A 19,134-nucleotide genomic window follows, 5' to 3' on the forward strand; every position below is an offset into this window, starting at 1 on the left:
ATTCACTTCAAATGTTGACTACAGTAAAAAAATATGCTTGATATGATCCAAGAGGCTCAGGTTTGTGTTGGAAAAGATCACGAAAAGATCGCTATTTTAATATTATATTTCTATTTGACATATTACTAAAGCACAACAACAGCTTGTTTACGTTCATTAGATATGATGGAAATTAGCCTTTTTAGTCAGTGAAAGTCAGGGAATTTAATATTAGGCTTGAAGCATGAGTGTCCCGTCAAGAGTATAGACTTGCTTTTGATATTGATGGAGACCTAACTTAAAGTTAAAGGAATGTCTGACAAAAAGGGTTATTACATTCTTAGGTTGATACAAAATGCAATAAAATATAAAGACCTGTTTTATCTTAAAATGAATAGATAAATAAACAATAAAATAATTTGTATTTTAAATATTACATAACAGAGTAAAAGAAAACAATTCACATTTTTATTAGAATCCACTGTAAATTATTTGGAAACAATTATTTGGGACAACATGAAAAAACTATGTTAACTTGTTAGTTTTTTTACAAATTTAATTGGATCGATCATACAACATTTGAGTTGTGGCAATTAAAACTCCTGAATTCTGTTGCTTCAGATCCTTTTAAATCAGTAATCTGAACAAACAGCAAATGTCATCTTTTGAGTGAAGGTGATAAATAGTAATAAATAAGTGCTTATATATATATATAATTGTTCATGGTATATAACCTAAAGTCTTGTTTACTGGGGAAAACAATAAAAGAGAATAAATTAATTCATAGGAGAGTTGATTCAGAGATCGAGACACATATATTTAAAGCAAAATGTCAGAAAATGTAAAGTAAATTTTAAAAAGGATGATCATAAAAATTAAGTGACTTAAAGGGACAGCCACCCAAAAATAATTAGCAAGTTATTTACTGCATTTTATGAATTATCAAGGACAAAAGTGTCAGATAAAAAGAATGTTTAATGTTCGACTGAAAAGAAAAAGTCATCTTGGACAGCCTGAAGGAGAATAAATTAACAGCAACATCTTCAGTTGTCCTCCTTTTTCTTCCTTCGTGATAATAATATCTTGCAACATGTTAAAGAAATAAAATGTCAAATAAACTAAACTAGATAATAATGATGGTTTACCTTGCAATTAAATTGTATTTTTCAGACCCCATTCGGTACGGTTTTAGTTCTAACCACAAACTCTTTTAAACTTGTATTATTTTAGGGAAATAAATAGATGTGTACTTGAATCAAGTCTAGAAATATAACTAAATTGTTCAGCATAATGAATAAATGTATATCTCAAACTGGAAGTTACAATAGGATCCCATCACTTCCTTAAAGAATATGGGGAGAGAATAGAGATATCAGATATGGTTGAGTTTTGTTTATGCAAACACTGAATGAACAGAAACAGCATTGAGGATCAGGAGGACAGGGTGTGAAGTTATACAAATGTGAATTATAGACTTTAAGACTGAACTGAAGCTACTGTCTAACTTCAGTCATCCAGAAGAAGCATTAAAGCTTCAGAACATTATCAAAAGAGATCAGCTGCTCACCAGGTATGACTGACAGGACTTTTATAACTTTAATTACAATCAAACTGACAAAACCAATCTAAGATGACATTTACTGTAAGAAAATAACTAAACTTAATTATTTACTGAAGCAATTCTGGTTAAAACAGCAACAAATCTTTACTATATTTTGGATTTGATTATTAAACTGTGTTTCTTAAAGTGATAGTTCAGCCTAAAATAAAAACAATCTCATCCGCATGTGGTTCCAACCAAATCATATACTTAGTATAACATTTATTAATGAAAAAAAGAAGAATATTTATTATTTGACTTGTCTTATTTCAGTGGTGCTCAAACTGATGTTGATGATGTTTCTGCATGTGTTTCTCCTCATCTGTGGTGAGTCTGACACTTATCATATTTGCAGATCCAGAGAGTAGTAAACTGTTTATGAATATTTTCATCAATTCAGTATGTAAATTAAAAACATGCTCTTCAATTACACACAATAAAACAAACAAAAATTGCTTTGTACACATTATATACACAACATCATTTTCACAAAATCATGTTTTTGTAGTTTTTCACCATTAATAATCTAAAATTACATACTGTAAAATAATGTAAAGTAAATAAATGCAATGTTGTCATATTTATACAAAAGCATAATAATTGTGTTGGACTGTGTTTACACTTACTACATCATTATTTACTTAAATACATTTTAAAAAATAACAAATCAACAAATAAAAATGGTTCATTAAATCAAAAAAATTTTAACTTGAACTGTTACATACAAAACAGAAATTTACATTTCCCTCATAATATTAAAGTGGTATAATGGCATGAATAACATATAAAACAATTATAGCCAAAACAATTATTTGTATGGATATCCAACACGCTCTCACAGCAATTCAGAACTTTTTGATTTAGTGGCTAATTTGTATAAATTCTTCTCTGATTTTCTCATCACCCAATGCCGGGTGGGTTTAGAGGCGTGGCTGCGTGCCTCCAATCCTACATCTTCGGATGACTGAACAAATTAGCCACTGAACTGAGAAAAATTTTATATTAGTTACATTTCCTTGTGAGATCAGGCTGGAATAATCATAATGGCTAGTTTTTATTGTAAGTGACACATGGTGAGGATTTAGAAGAATGCAGAATAATATATATATATATATATATATATATATATATATATATATATATATATATATATATATTTTTTTTTTTTTTTTTTTTTTTGCAAATTATATCAAATTTATACTGCTTTTATATCGAGGACAAGCATTAATTAAATAAATTTAAAATAAATAAAACAAAGAAAAATGGATCTGCACAAAACAGTGTTCAAATTCAATTTCTAAAATTTTATAAATAACTTAATATATTACAATCTAAAGAAAAAGATTTTTACATATTACAGTTTACATATCAAAAGTATTTAAAGTCTTTTTTTAAATCTGAAAGTGATATTTTTGTAAATAGAATATTTCTAAAATGTGTATTTTTCTCTTCAGCTTTTCCCCCTTCAGCTGCTGAAGGCCGACTGAGACAGTTCTACAGACTGGAGAATAGAGTTCGGATAGAAGTTGCTGTGAATCAATGCAGAACAATCTACACTGACCTCGTCACAGTTTATGACCAACAGGAGAATATTAAACTATTTCAACTGATCAAGAACAGCAGCACTCCAATTGGCTGGATTGGTGCTTATAGAGGAAACTACAGTCTGAAATGGTCAAATGGTGATGAAGTTTCATACAGCAGATATTCTCCAAGCTATTCTGATCAAACACGCTGTGCTGCTATGAATGCTAATGGAGATTGGGATTTTATCCTATGCAATGAGACAAAACACTTTATGTGCTATAAACAAGGTAACAAAACATTATCTTATAAATACATCACTGTAATTAAACAAAATAAAACTCTTTCTTCATCCACACAGAAGCTGGAGGATCATCATACATCTACTCATTAATCCTTCAAAATAAAAACTGGTCTGATGCTCAGCTTTACTGCAGAGAGAATCACACTGATTTAGTCACTATCAGAAATGAGGAGGAAAATAACCTGGTGATGAACAAAGGAAAACAGAGTAATACTCCTTTCTGGATCGGCCTGCTGAACGACAGTGTGGACTGGAGAGATGGAGGACGATCTGCTTACAGAAACTGGATTCAGAACGCTGATCAGAGCAAAACTATTGCTCACATAGGCCCCCCTGATGGAAAATGGTTTAAAGCTAATAATGGGAGCTACTATCCTCTGTGTTACAGTAAGACCACGCAACTTTAAAACTCAAATAATTCTCATTTAATTTTTACATGCCATTCTAATAGTCTGTATTTGACTAGTTTTGGATGTTTGTTGTTGTCAGAGAGCTTCATTCATGTGAGTCCTGCTGAAATGTCCTGGGAAGATGCTATGAATTACTGCAGCGCTCACTTTTCTAGAGCGCTGTGTCTGGAGTCTGAGAACGATCAGACAGAAACGCAGCGAGAGTTAAACAGAAATAATATCTCTGCTCCAGTTTGGGTGGGTCTCAGACAGAGTCTGCTTTTCGGATTCTGGATGTGGATCAATGGTCTTCAAGTGGGAAACTGGACAAACTGGAAAGGAGGAATGGCTCCTGAAGCTGCACTCTCTCAACACTGCGCTGCCATGGAGAAGGTGAATGGACAATACACACTGAGTGATAAAGACTGTATGACTAAATATAGAGTTTTATGTGAGAAATATTGTGTTCCTGGATCAACAATCCAATCAACCACTCCTTCTACCGATAAGGATAACGGTTAAATTTGAATTACGATTAGGTTTCTATTAATATTCAGCTATTTGTTTCCTATGATTTGATATTCATGATTAGACGTAGGTTTAAAGGTTTTTAGACATAAATGCTGATTGAATTATATGGATCTAAAATAATTTCTTTGGCAGGATCACTGTCAGGGGAACTATTATTATTTAACAATTTAACTTTGCTGTACTGTTTTGTTTACCTCTGATCTCTTTCTAATTATTGGTTGTCATTTCTATAAGCCGTGTGTACAGTTTGATACATTCATATTTTAATTTGTCAAATGCAACTCAATAATATTAATACTCAATAATATAAAAAAAAGAGTTTTAGCCAAAACAATACATCATTAATTTAATATAATGATTTTTGTTTTACCTAATTCTCCTAACTGTAATCCAAAAATGACTACACTCAAATATATATAATATTTGTTTTTATTAATAATACAAGTAAAACACTATTTAAAATTTTAAATATCATTTGTAGTACCATTTTAATATTGAATAGATTTAATTTTCAATTTTTTTTGTATGTGTATTTGTACCAGCCCGAAGTTTTTTTTTTTGTCCATTTAAACTCAACCATCATTGGGGGATGAACAAATCATACTCAAATTCATGAATGAGATCGTACAAATTCATATGAATTAGCTTTACTATTTGGCAAAAACAAAACTATACACATTGTATTACTGTAGCACAAAAACTAAACAAAACCTAAACCAAGTGAATATAACTTTAGCTCTGTATGCAATGAACTCTACGATGGCCGAGAGAGCTTAATGTGCTGCATTTTAACACATGCAATTACAATAAAACCATCGAATTGAGGAAAGATGTTCATTAGTTTGACCACACACGTGCTGTAAATCCTCACAGTGCAAACACATTTAAAAAAAAAAAAAAAAAAACTCTCGTCATTTTCACACAACGCAAACATTTTTTTCCCCACAACACAAACATTTAATGAAAACACGCTGCATTTTCTCACACGTTTCATGGACACCCTAAAACGTGACGGACCTGGCAGTTTAGCTTATGGTTATTTAGGCTAATAAATACTAGAGACACTGAAATCTGGATATTAAAATAAACAAACCAAAAACTTAACCTTTCAAAGATCACCAACTTCACTGAGCAACAGTCATGTTTTTGGTCCCCTTGAAACATTTCTGTTGTGTTCCATTGTTTTTGCGTTTTGAGAAAATGCAGCACATTTTATTAATGAGTGTGTTGTGAGGATTTGCAGTATGTGTGCGATCAAACGGATGAAGATCTTTTCTTAGTTTGCTGGTGATTTTTGTAATTGTATGCGTTTTCTTAAATTACAGCACGTTAAGCTCTCTCAGCGACACTGTAAAAAAATCTGTAAAATTAATGTTAAAACATGACAGCTGTGGTTGCCAGTATTTCACTGATAAATATACAATACAAACTGTAAAAGTAATTTCTCATTTTTACAGTAAACTACCGTATTTCATTAATTTATAGAGGTAATATGTCTTTATATTGAATTACCAACATCTACACATCTTTTGTTACACAGTTAGACACGTTAACACAGCCATATGCAGGTGGTGATGAAGTTACATAATGAACCAATGCTCATTACAAACAACTTTTCCCACAAGCAGAAAACACCAGTACTTAACACCAGTATGGTAGCACGCTTAAAATAAAGTCATGAAATAAGCATTGTTTATCAACATTAGATGTAATATAAATCTCTGATGTACATAACTGATGGGGAAACAACTAAAAAGATCCATAGGAATGTCAACAAAAAGCATAAACAGTGATGTGCCATGCAGGGAATTCTAGGAGAGTCAATTTACGGTTATTTGCGTATATACAGTATATTTAGGCCCCGTTTACACTAATAAATTTTAGTTTTAAAACGCTTAAGTTTTGCTACAGTTATGCCATCCATCCACACTACGCCGGAGCTTTTGAGCGCTGAAAACAAAGTGTTTTGAAAACGCTGAAGAGGCTGTTTTCATTTTAAAAAAGCTGCTGCTGCATCTCAGTGTGGATGGGGGAAAACGGAGACATCTGAAAACGGAAGCGGGGCTGCAGATGTTTGCCTATCTTATGGGGCTTTTTCCTCAATATTAAGTAGCCTACACACAGTTCAGTCCTGCATCCTCTCCTTGTAAGTCCAGACTTCGCAAGTTTAATATGGCAAACAAACTCTCGAGGACACGCTGGGTAAATCTTCAAAGGGGAAGATGTACTTTATAACATCATTCACATCACCCTGGCTACGTTGTTTCACTTTCTTAGCAATAAAATGAACACACAATATGAGGAACTGCCTATTTTCATTTTGATATTAACTTAAGGCACCAAAAATGTTGAGGCATCCTTTAGCAGCATATTTATATGAGCGTCATCTTCACTGTATGCATATTTATAACAAAATGTAACCTTTAACATAACTGCCTCCTTTCATTTTCAGTGAAAAATATTAAACATACCCTCTCTTTTGCTAAATATCAGTTTAATAATCAATAATGGCCATTATAAAAAGTATAACGTAAAATAAGGTTATATTATAGGAAATAAAGGCAAGCAATCAGTCAAATATGCAGAATCAGTGTACAGTGGATACATTAATTAACAAATTAACTTATCTTTGCACTCAGTCAGAACACGTTACCTGAGAACAAGTAATAGAATCAAAGGACCAAAGTTGAAACAAATATAGTGAGATTAGATCCAGCGGTAGATCCTTGACGAACAGTCGGACGTGCACAGCTCTTGTATGGGTTGATGTGCTCAAAACACGCTGCAGTGCATGCCAGAGTGTTTGTGTGGTCACATGATGTGAATTTACAGCAGTGTAGTGTGGACGGAGAGTTGTTCAGAAATGCTAGGTGAAACCAGCGTGAACGTGGATCGTTTTCATTCTAAAACGCTGTTTTAAAACTAAAACGTATTAGTGTAAATGGGGCCTAAGGAAACACCGTTAACAAGGTTACGGATTTTTACTGTAGCATTTTTAAAGTATTTTACCGTTGAAATCACAGCCCTTTTTTACAGTGCACTGTAGAATTCTCACTTTACATGAAATTTAATTTTGAACTCTAATCAATGACAGCATTTAAAATCACGGCACCTCATTTTCCTGCAAAACAACAGAAGAAAGGTTCAATTAGGCTTTGAATAAGTGCCGCTCCAGCCTTCCTATTTTCACCCCCACTGCTTAATTGCTAATTTCACAATATCTGCATGAGTAATGACATTTCAGACAGGTCGCCGAGAAATGACATTGTAAAAGCTCTGGGTCGCAGGAGTTACCATTCCTCAGGGTCCAGGTCCACACTCAGTAGGTGACCTTACTGACCCATAGGCAGCACCGAACATGAGTAATAGAGGCCACCGGAACTAGTGGGCACTTCATTATCAGCCCATGAGGAGATCTGTTACTATGCCAACCTCTGGGTGACCGTCGCCACTGCAAACCCGAGCGGAACTTCTTCAGAGTGTGCCATTAATTAGGGATATTGTGCATAAACACTCTTATTAAGCCATTTTAACACACTACTACATTTTTACTGAGTTACGTCACTCGTTGCAGAGGCTGATGGGTGTTTAGTGAGCTGGGATGCCATTCACTAACCTTACCCTCATCCATTTACACTAGATAGACACCAATTATATTAGTGTTGTTCTTTTTTTTGCTTCTTCTGTTACAAAAGGTGTACAGGGTCTCTAGAGACCCAAGGTATGTAATAGTGAAAGAATATTTCTCATGCAAAACAATAATTAATGAAATATCTGTTTCAAGGCATACTATAAACCTTTATAGCCAAATATGGCAGTGCATAATACTTATTCATTCATTCATTTATTTTCCTTTGGCTTAGTCTCTTTATTAATCTGGGGTCACCACAGTGGAATGAACCGCCTACTTATCCAGCACATGTTTTACAGAGGATGCCCTTCCAGCCGCAACCCAGTACTGGGAAACATCCATACACACTCATGCACTACAGCCAATTTAGCTTATTCAATTCCCCTATAGCGCATGTGTTTGGACTGTGGGGGAAACCGGAGCACCCAGAGGAAACTCACACCAACACGGGGAGAACATGCAAACTCCAGAGAGAAATGCCAACTGACTCGAACCAGCGACCTTCTTGCTATGAGGTGACAGTGCTAACAACTGAGCCACCGTGCCACCCCACATAAAACTTATTACATAATTGTCCACTCATGAGTACAAAAAAAAAGTATAGTTAAATGGCAAAACAATCACTGTCCACAATCAAATGTCATGTTATAAAGTTAAAATATTCAGAAATTATATTTTCAAGAATGTTTACAAATCGCAAATAAGACACCGATGCTGAATGTACAGAAAAAGGAGTAAAAGAAAACAAAATATGCTTTAATATATCAAGTATTTGATCTTAAGAGAGCAGGAGTTTTTAGTAGACAGAATGCAGGATATCTCCAGCCTAATCTCCCGAGGAAATGCAAGTATTTTACGTTTTCTGAGTTTAGTGGCTAATTCGTATGAATTCGTACAAGTTGAGTCGTACGAAAATGTATGATTTTAAAAAGGAGGCATAGCACCCAACCCCGCCCCTAAACCCAACTGTCATTGGGTTATGAGCAAATCGTACTAAATTGTACAAGTTAGAACGTCCAAATTCATACAAATTAGCCACCAAATCAAAAAGTTACCAATTGCATTGAGATTGCATTGATATCTCTTTAACGCAACCATCCACAAGTTTTTACACTAAGCAACTGTAGTGTGTGGGTAAAAGTGTATTATTATTGTATCTGGAAACACTACTGTTTTTCCTGGGAGTCTCCCGGCCGACCTCCTTTTTTGTTATTTTTGTCCATGTTTGTCAAGTTGTCAAGTTGTCTTGTATGAAGATAATCACCTCACACAATTGACAAAGTTTTCAAATCTCAAAGCATTTTTACCTCAATCTGGCAACATGCATTAAAACCCAGTTGTGCTGTTGAAAGGGCGGTGGTAGCAGAACTAAATGGGTGGTGGTTATTTAATAAAAGTTGGCAGGTATGGTAGAAATGTGTAACAGGTTATGCATATATACTTATTCTCTTTAAGCTTATATTTCTCTGTAGTAAATTTTAGTTGCCATTAAGATTTACTACAGAGAATAGAGCAAATCAATTCAAAATGAAACTAAAATTATAGTTTTGCAAATGCTATATCATACACATTTCTATCAGGCAAGCATAGTTGTGTGATCACCTCTTAACACTAGAGCGCACTCTCAAGTGTCAACAACAAACACCTACAAAGAAAAAACTAAGGAAATCTCCATAGTAGTTGCTGAATTAACAGTAGGACTGTATATGTAATCAGCCCCTATACACTCAAATAATACACTATTTGAAGAGCAGACATTTTTAGTGGCGTCCGAAACCATAGTTGACATTATGAAGTGCACTCAATCAATCCCACAATGCACAGCAATAACAACACAACTGCAAGGCATGCACACTCAACAGCTACAAAAACCTCATAATGCACTGTTAGAGTTTGCATTCGGAATGAATTTCCGCATATGACCACAACATCACATTTAAAGCACAATCCTATCAGGATAGGTTTAAAAATAAAGTATTATTTGCATACAAGACAGAAATCAAAAGTCTTTGTTTAATTAATCGACAGCTCGCAATGTGTTCAATAACCATCACAGGCTCTGACCAGGACATTGAACACCTAATTCCTCTGAGGGATTTATTAAACAGCAAAACAAAAACAAAATGGCATCCCTTCAAGTGCTCGTATTCACTCAATCATTTTCATTCACTCTTTCAAGTGAACTATATTAGTAGGGAGTAGTAAATAAGGTTAATTGGGTGTAATATGGGGATAAAGCATAGATTTAACTGCTGCCATTGGTTAAACTTTACTATCAAACACACAAAAGAATTATTTTGTCTTAAGTTATAAAGTCGGTATGGAGTAAATGTGGCATTTTCAGATGTTTCAGCATTAGTATGCCTAAATAAAAACAATTGATCAGTTCATTGCTAGTTTTACAATACAGGCAAAACCGTTTTACTTCAGTTTAAATTCAATGCAAAACACACTCTTTGTCAAACACACACTCCGATTCAACCACATAACTAGAAAGTGTTTGTAGAAAACTCTTACCTTAAATTAAAGAAACCTCTGAATGCAGATGCTTTCTCTTGCAGAGAGGTCAGTTGGGTTGGTACACTATTAACAAAAAAATTAAATACACAACTGCATTAATAATTGTATTACATGATGGAAGTTCTTTCAGATAACATTCGATTAGTCAGGAATGATGGCTGTTGCCATAAATTAAAAATGTCCAAAAATCAAGAATCACACAACTGCTTGACAACCCATAAGAATTTGTGAGCAAAAAAATTGTTGAACAGAGTGATAATGATTAAGTGACATTTCTAATACACATACACATTTTCTTTTAGTGACATATACTTCACACAATGCAATGCAAGAGTATGCCATTATAAATGTATACAATTATGCACAAAAACAAAGCACACATTCAAACAGCACACATGAAAAATCGATGAATTGTACACATTGACAAAATGTTCAGTTTCAAATATTCGGTTTGGTTTTTTTTTCAGTTCACAGTTCATTGTTAAAAGTATTGTGAAAGTATTTATGCTGAAAACTGTTAACCTGAATTGGTTTAATATGCTCGCAATGGAAAATACTCAGCTAACAAAAAGAAAGGGAAAAAAATAGTCTAAATGGCAAGAAATGTTGCACAGTTGCATTATAGTTCGTAAACATTTTCGACGTCGGCAAAAAGTTCATTTCCAAATGTTCAATAGTGATTTCAGTCTTTTTCTTTCCGTTTAGTTCATTTCGACTGCTTTGCAATGCATTGTTCAAACACAATTTCAACAATTGTTCAACAGAGTTTCTTTTAGTCACATGAACTTCACACAATTTCCATGTGAATCAAGTTACATGCAAAAATACAGAATAAACAGCATTGCATTGGGAAAACCACGCAGATGAACACCACAATGGAAGCATTTTGCGTTCACAATAATTGTAATTCCCTACTGAAACATTAAACAACATTGGAGTGCATGAAAAAAACTCACCAGATTAACATTAAGCACTCCGCACAATTCAGCGATGAAATGAGTCCAATATCGGTCACAAAGACAAAGCAACCAAATCCACGTCATAAATGTCTCTTCAAACTATTTTCCGTGGATGCATTCTCAAAATCATCGTTTATCAATTTTGTAAAGTTTCTCTAATCGCAAAAAGTCACAAACGTGCATAGAGCTGGAACCACAGTTCTCATTCCGTGGGAAGAACTGTCCTCAATTTGCAGAGATGCATTCCCAAAGTCATCGTTATCCAGTCGCAATTTCAAAGTTTTTAGCGATTTACTGCTCCCCGAGTGCATCTTTCCAACAAACAATCGCATAAAGTCGCGCACGTGCGGTTGAAACTATAGTTCTCATCCCGTGGGAACTGTCCTCCTTAAATCACCTATTGCATAAATTCATCCTTCATGCAATACAAACAATATATTACATTCAGTAAACATGCACAATTAAATCTTTGTATTAATTTAGTTAGATTTAACGCAGTTTTGAAGAGTGCGCATGTGTGCCGACAGATCTCTGGAGTGACGTAAACGAACTCGTATAATAGCTAAGGAATGTTACATTGATTTGCGTTTGTATAGCTACAATTTTACACAGTTATACTATGCTTTGTCTGGCTAAAATAAATGTGTGGTTATGATATGATGTTGGCTCAACTTGCTTTTCAAACAACGAAATTGCACCCATTTATGGATTTCTCGACACGTTAACTACAACATCCATTTCTTTTAGTTTATTTCTTTTAATTTATTTCTAATTCAATTTAATTTAATTTAATTTAATTTAATTTAATTTAATGTATTTTTTTTGTATATAAACCTATAATTCGTCTTGGTAAAATGATGCTTTTCGGACTCTCACAGTTTTAATGAATCACCAAAAATGTTTTCAGCTTATTCAGTCAAGTATTATCATTATTATTAATATTAGTTATGATTATTAATATACTCCTAACCAACTTTAAATTAGTGGAAAGTTCATTTATTGAGATTTCAAGTGATGTAAAAATTTTAATTAACACTTGTGGCTGGTTTTGTAATCCAAGGTCACATATTTGTATGACAGTTATAGTAATTAATAGTAATTAATGTTCTAATATTTTTATTTTCATGTTTTTTATTTAGATTTTGAGTCAAAGTTTTTTTCAAATCATTACGTTCTCCCCTTAATTATTCTAAAAATAACTACCTATATTATATTTTTATTAGTAATATAATAATATAATATTTGTATTAATATGCATTGCCAAACACTTAATCTGGACAACTTTAAATGCGATATTTTATTTATTTATTTAGTTAGTTAGTTAGTTAGTTAGTTAATTAGTTAGTTAATTAGTTTTCATTTTAATTCTCAAATTTTATGAATGTTGTATATATTTTCCACTCAAATGAAATACAATAAATAAATAATACACCGATTTTATTTATTGCGATTCATTTGTCCAGCTGAAATTCTTCTCCAATGTTCTCCTGCGGATATAAATCCACCATACCCGCCTCTCAGATGACTGTGTGTGTCAGTATCAAAAGGTTTCTCTCTCTCTCTCTCTTTCTCTCTCTCTCTCTCTCTCTCTCTCTCTCTCTCTCTCTCTCTCTCTCTCTCTCTCTCTCTCTCTCTCTCTCTTTTTGGCTGAGCCGATGCATCATCATGCTATATTTCATACCTCCACTTATTCAGCTCTCTGGTTATTGTGGTCTACGTTCAGTCCATCTATTATCCGTATGCTTGCATTGAACACGAAACATCTCCCCACTCGACCCGGACCAGATCTGCCCTTGTTACCAAGCTGTTATCCACATCTCGTTTTTCAATCATCTCTATCCCACCACACCGAGATGAATGAAATCTCACACAATGGTGCATGGCGAAATGGGTCGACCCATTTTCCAGGATCATCAATACAGAAGGGTAAAGACACGAACTTTTAGACCAAAAAGCAGCACCTTCATTAAAACTTCACCGAAATGCAGGCCCTCCACGGACGGCAGGACCCGCGGGTGAAAATAAGGCTCTTGGCTCTTTATAAATGGATCTAAACCGCATTCCTGTCCCTCATGTCCGCTATTAGAGGGGAAAGTTTTGTGTGCGGAAAATTGCCGTGGGTTCTTGAATTCCGAGGCTCACATTTGGCCAGGTCTGCTGAAGTCATTACGATAACGGGGCACTGCTTTAAAAGCAAAACGAGCTTTAAAAGAAGATGAAAGTGTGGTATACAGCTGATTGGTGTCCTGAAATGATACTGAGCAATTTGTTGAGATATATATGTCCCTGGAGCAGAAATCTGTGCACTTTTGGTGTCGCATGTTGCATATGGGTGTATTTTTGGCAGCAGCTGAAAAATGCAAAAATACTAAATTATAGGAGGCAAAATTATTGATTTTTTTTTATTTTATTTTATGGCAAAAATCATTGGAGTATTAAATAAAGAAAATGTTGCGTTAATATGTTTGTAAAATTCTCACAGTAAATATATCCCAATATTTTTATTGGTAATATGCATTGCTAAACACTTCATTTTGGCAACTTTTTTTCTCAGTTATTTAGATTTTTTTAAACCTCATATTCCAGAATTTTAATAGCTGTATCTTGGCTAAATATTGCATACTCCTAACAAACTTCAAATTAGTGGAGAGTTCATTTATTAAGATTCCATGTAATGTTTCTTTTATTATTATTATTATTATTATTATTATTATTATTATTATTATTATTATTATTATTATTATTATTATTATTATTATTTTAATAAAAAAGACTGGTTTTGTGGTCTAATATCACATACTGAAATAGCTTAATTAATTTCGAAAAATCTAAATGATCATGTTTTTATTTTGTTTAATTTTCAATGTTAAGCTTTTTTAAATCAGTAATTTCTCACTTTTATTATTGGTAAAATATCATAAATAATAAACTTTACCCATATAAATGTTGTTTATTTATTTATTTATTTATTTTACTTATTTTTATATATTTTTCATTATAATTCTCAAGTTTTATGAATTGTTATGGTTTTTATCCACACAAACACAGTTTGCATTTCATCTGTTTAAAAATGTTAGCCATATTTGTAATAAAATGCAAATAAAATGTATATATAGTATAATTAACAGATTTTAGTGTCTCAGCTGTGTATTTTATTTTCTCCTTCATATTTTTAGTTTTATTTTAAATGTAAAGTTTTAGCATTTTTTTTGTCATTTTATTATATGGAGCAGACAGCAAACCACAAAACCAGATGTTTAGAATAAACACAGAATTATATATTATATTATATTATATTATTCGAACTGTTACCATCTGGTCGGCGCTTCAGAGCACCAAGCACAAAAACAGCCAGACACAGGAAAAGTTTCTTTCCTCAGGCTGTCTACCTTATGAACAGTTAAATATTCCCCTACTGTGCAATAAATATGTGCAATACTTTCTCATACGCACTTGTACACAGCACCTTATATCAATATACAATGTAATACTTTCTACATTCGCACTTGTACACAGCACAGCAGCTTATAACCTGCATATTTACAACAATCTGTACATACAACTCAACATCCAGGTTTCTTCACTAACCGCATCTGTTTAATGTTTATCTTTTTTATTTTTATTTTATTATTATTATTATTATTATTATTATTATTATTATTATTATTATTATTATTATTATTATTATTATTATTCTATTTTTTCATATTTATTTTGTGTTGTCACTTGTCACTTTATGTACACTGGAAGCTTCTGTAGCCAAAACAAATTCCTTGTGTGTGTGAAGCGCACTTGGCAATAAAACTGATTCTGATTCTGATTCTGATTATATTATATATGCCAAAATTAATATTCTACATTCTCTTTTTGGCTTAGTACCTTTATTAATCTGGGGTCCCACAGCAGAATGAACCGACAACTTATCCAGCATGTGTTTTACGCTGTACACTCTGGACTATTTAGCTTACCTAATTCACCTACCTGTATACCACATATTTTTAGCACCCAGAGGAAACCTACACAAACACGGGGAGAACATGCAAACTCCACACAGAAACGCCAACTGACCCAGCCGGGGCTCAAACCAGCGACCTTCTTTCTGTAAGGTAATTGTGCTACCCACTGCGCCACCTTGCTGCCCCCCCCCATTCATTGCATATAAATCTCTATTTAAAAGATCTGCAAAGGCTTCCAATAAACTTTTTTGTCATGCATTTACAGATTTGGATGGCCTTTTTTGTGCAGTGTCCACTTTGTGGATGGATCAGCAGGAACTGAGAGCATTTCTGTTATGCTGTCGAGATGCTTTTACTCATTTGCTCTGCAGACTGAAAGTGTCACAGTGTAAAGCGGCCGGTCTTCAATCAATAATGCTGAGCATCGCCTGAAGGTCAGAAACCACGGAGAGATGCAGAATTCATCAAGCAACAGGAGACCAAACTGGAGGGATTTTCATAACTTCTTTTGCACATTTTATGGTAAAAGGTCAATGACTTTCCAAGAACAATAGGTGCTTTTGTCTTTATAATCCGCTTTCTCCTCCAGGGCCTGAAGTCTAAATCTTAGTAAGCTTCTCGAACACACACAGAGAATTCCATATAAAATACTGTATAATGCAATGTTTACTCTCAGTTCACATAATTGTGATTCAAACATATATTTCAGTTCAATAAATAAATAAATAAATAAATAAATAAATAAATAAATAAATAAATAAATAAAGGGTCAAACTTTATTTTGATGGTCTGTTTGTTGAATTTAAGTTACATTGCATCTACATGCCAACTAATGCTCATTAGATTATAAGTAGAATATAAGTTGGGGTTGGGGTTAGTTTAAGTTGACATGTACTTGCAAAGTTTCTTATAGTCAGTTAAATGTCTGCATATCAGTAGATATTAAGCAGACAGTCTACTAATACTCAAATGGACCATCAAAATAAAACGTTACCAAATAAATAAATAAAAACTACTGCATACACTCTCAGAAATAAATGTACAAAATCTGTCACTGGGATTCTTCAAAAGGTACATTGTTGTTCCTAACATGTTCTTAAAGGTACATATTAATACCTAAACAGTACAAATGTTTACCTTAAAGGTGCAAATGTCCTCCTGTATGCTACAAAAGTGTACCTTTTGAAAAGGTACTGTCCCAGTGACAGATACTGTACCTTTATTTCTGTGTGTGTATATATACAGTATATGCAGTAGTTTTTTTGTATGTGTGGGAAAACAAAAACAGCAGTATTTTGTATTAATGTTGTAATATATTATAGAAAAAAGTGTAAATATAGATTTTCAACAACAGTACAACAGCAGTATGCAGCAGGTTTTGTGTGTGCAGTAGTACAAAAACAGCAGTATTTACTGTTATAATAAAATATTGAACAAACGTATAAATATATTTGTGTGTGTGTGTGTGTGTGTGTGTGTTATGAAAAAAAATATGGAAAAAGTGAAGTGATATAACATGCTTTAATATATAATATACTGCAGCTTAAAAAGTCACCTCACACTGTGGATATTTTCTCATAATGTAATGGTAAAATACTGGCAGCAGTTTTCAATAGTGAACAGTAATCTTACAGTTTCAGTACTGTTTTCCAAATGACTTTTCTGTAATTTAATGGTAAAGTAGAGGAACAAATAGAGTTTCTAACAGTAAACTGTAATCATACAATATAATATTGTGTTCTAAATTATTATTATGAAATAATTGTAATGAATTTGACTAATTAACTACACATGCTCTTGTGTAAATATACAAAATGAAATTTGATTTATGATAGATAAAAGAAGGGAGTATTATAATGCACAGCATTTATTGATGTGCCCAAGCAAACAATTGAATTTCTGAGTTAAAACCTTGAAACATTCCCTTAAACACAGGCAGAAGTCCACAGGCCAAGAACATACCATAAAAAGATCTGTAAATTAGCAGGTCTCTGTATTTTCTGAGTCATGTTTTGTTTTTCCCTATGTGTGAATCCTTTAGAATTTCATTATAGGACCTTGATCTTTCTTCCAACCTTGAAAAGTTTGAAAAAGTGACTTTTATGAACATTTTCAACAGTTTAAAGTGCTATATTGTCTGGGTTGATGTTGTATATTACGCTACAAAACCCTTATAAACTGCCAGTGCATTTTCTGTAATTTTCAGTGAGTATTTTACAGACTTGTTCCTCTCTATATTATTTATTATACATTATATTATTTCTAAATACTAAGATGTCAATGAAAGTCCTTTTGTTAAGCAGTAGAGTTAAATTTCTAACATCAAAAGTTGTCAGAGCAGAGATCAAGCTCCCATAATGCAACTCACAGCCGTAAATAAACAGAAAACACTTGTGAAGTTGTTCATGAACAGATATTTCTTACAGTGTAGATTTATTCAGGAATTGAATGTATTCTGATAGATAAAGCGTGGAGACAAAAACATTTAAATAAACGTACATGTTAGGAGCAGCATGCACCACAAATATGCAAACATGGAGGTAAAACACAGGTTTAATAATTTACAGTGCAGATAAAAAGCATACAGAGGAACCATGATAACGCTGTGTTTATTTTAAACCAGACTCTGATATTTGATCAAGAAGTTTTGGTCCTATTCCTAGTTGTGATGAAAGCAGCCAAGTAAAAAAATAAATGTTTGTTAGTTGTTTTGAGAGTTTTGAGGAGGATTGATCAGTGGTTCAGAGGAAATTTACAATGTAAGACAATGTTAAATCATCTTAACCGGCTCAGTATTTACCTTCTGAATTTTGACATCATTCTATATATTTGATAATCAGTTATTAATATGAAGGCCGTAGTTGTATTGCATGACATATCCCATGCTGTAGGCTAACTAACAGGAAACAGTATGGCAACCAGTCAAGCTTGTTTTTCTTTTAGAGCATGGCATCAGTGAAGTTTCATATCACAATCTGGTATGTGTATCTTTTATTCATGTAAGTATACTTTTAAGAAATGTCTTCTTAATAATCATCATTGTCTGATATTTATGTTGTTTTTTATTGTTTATTTGAGTATTGTTTAAAGTTTGAAGTGTTTTTTAAATTGGTGTAGGCCTTTAACATGTGGTAAAGGGACCACTAATTAAAACTAGTCTTTGGGGTAATTTGGGTACATTTACATTCTTGAGAAATGATGATTAATACACTGTCTCTTGTAGTAAAATGAATAAACTAAATAAATTAAATTAAACCAAAAACAGTAACAGGGAATGCAGTCACATGTACTTTGCTTATACAAAACCTAGTGTTGTTATGCTGAGTAATAAAAGTTAATAAATATAAAGCTGAGGTCATACAGCACCTGCTTACCAGGTAACAAACTTGTTTGATTGTGTAAATGCTCTGAAGGAAATAATGTATTCAAATCATGCCTGAATTTAGGGAAAATGCAAAACAGCTGAACTGAAAAAGGCAGAGCTACTGTTGGATATAAAGTTAAACTGCAAATAATAAGTGCATTATTAATGATTAAGATTAAAGATTTGTTTTTAAAAGATGTTAAAGAAAGAGAACATGATGTGCAACTGATGTCCTCAATTCTGAATTGATTTGATTTGCTTTTGGAAACATATCAAAAGGAAATTACAATTATAAAACAGCTGAGAATAAATAATGTTTGGCAAGATCATGTAGAAATACTTACCATCAAATATGATATGAATGATATTCATATTTA

General features: G+C 33.0%; 1 protein-coding gene across 1 annotated transcript; it reads left to right on the plus strand.

Moving 5' to 3' along the window:
- Window positions 1–1,387: 1,387 nt before the first annotated feature.
- LOC130223557 (macrophage mannose receptor 1-like) lies at window positions 1,388–4,595 on the plus strand. The gene is made up of 6 exons (XM_056456398.1): window positions 1,388–1,425; window positions 1,518–1,549; window positions 1,853–1,906; window positions 3,034–3,393; window positions 3,465–3,794; window positions 3,897–4,595. Exons 1-6 carry the CDS (start codon window positions 1,388–1,390, stop codon window positions 4,316–4,318), a joined length of 1,236 nt encoding a protein of 411 aa, XP_056312373.1. The 3' UTR covers window positions 4,319–4,595.
- Window positions 4,596–19,134: the final 14,539 nt, after the last annotated feature.

Source organism: Danio aesculapii, chromosome 4 (genome assembly GCF_903798145.1).
Source record: "Danio aesculapii chromosome 4, fDanAes4.1, whole genome shotgun sequence".
Lineage (NCBI taxonomy): Eukaryota > Metazoa > Chordata > Actinopteri > Cypriniformes > Danionidae > Danio > Danio aesculapii.

What these genes read in the sequence shown, in the direction of transcription:
- LOC130223557 (XM_056456398.1), top strand. Translation starts at nt 1,388, where the DNA reads ATGAACAGAAACAGCATTGAGGATCAGGAGGACAGGGT. An exon ending in AGAGATCAGCTGCTCACCAG is followed by an intron (nt 1,550 to 1,852) that starts GTATGACTGACA and finishes GTCTTATTTCAG; the next exon opens with TGGTGCTCAAACTGATGTTG. An exon ending in TGTGTTTCTCCTCATCTGTG is followed by an intron (nt 1,907 to 3,033) that starts GTGAGTCTGACA and finishes TTTTCTCTTCAG; the next exon opens with CTTTTCCCCCTTCAGCTGCT.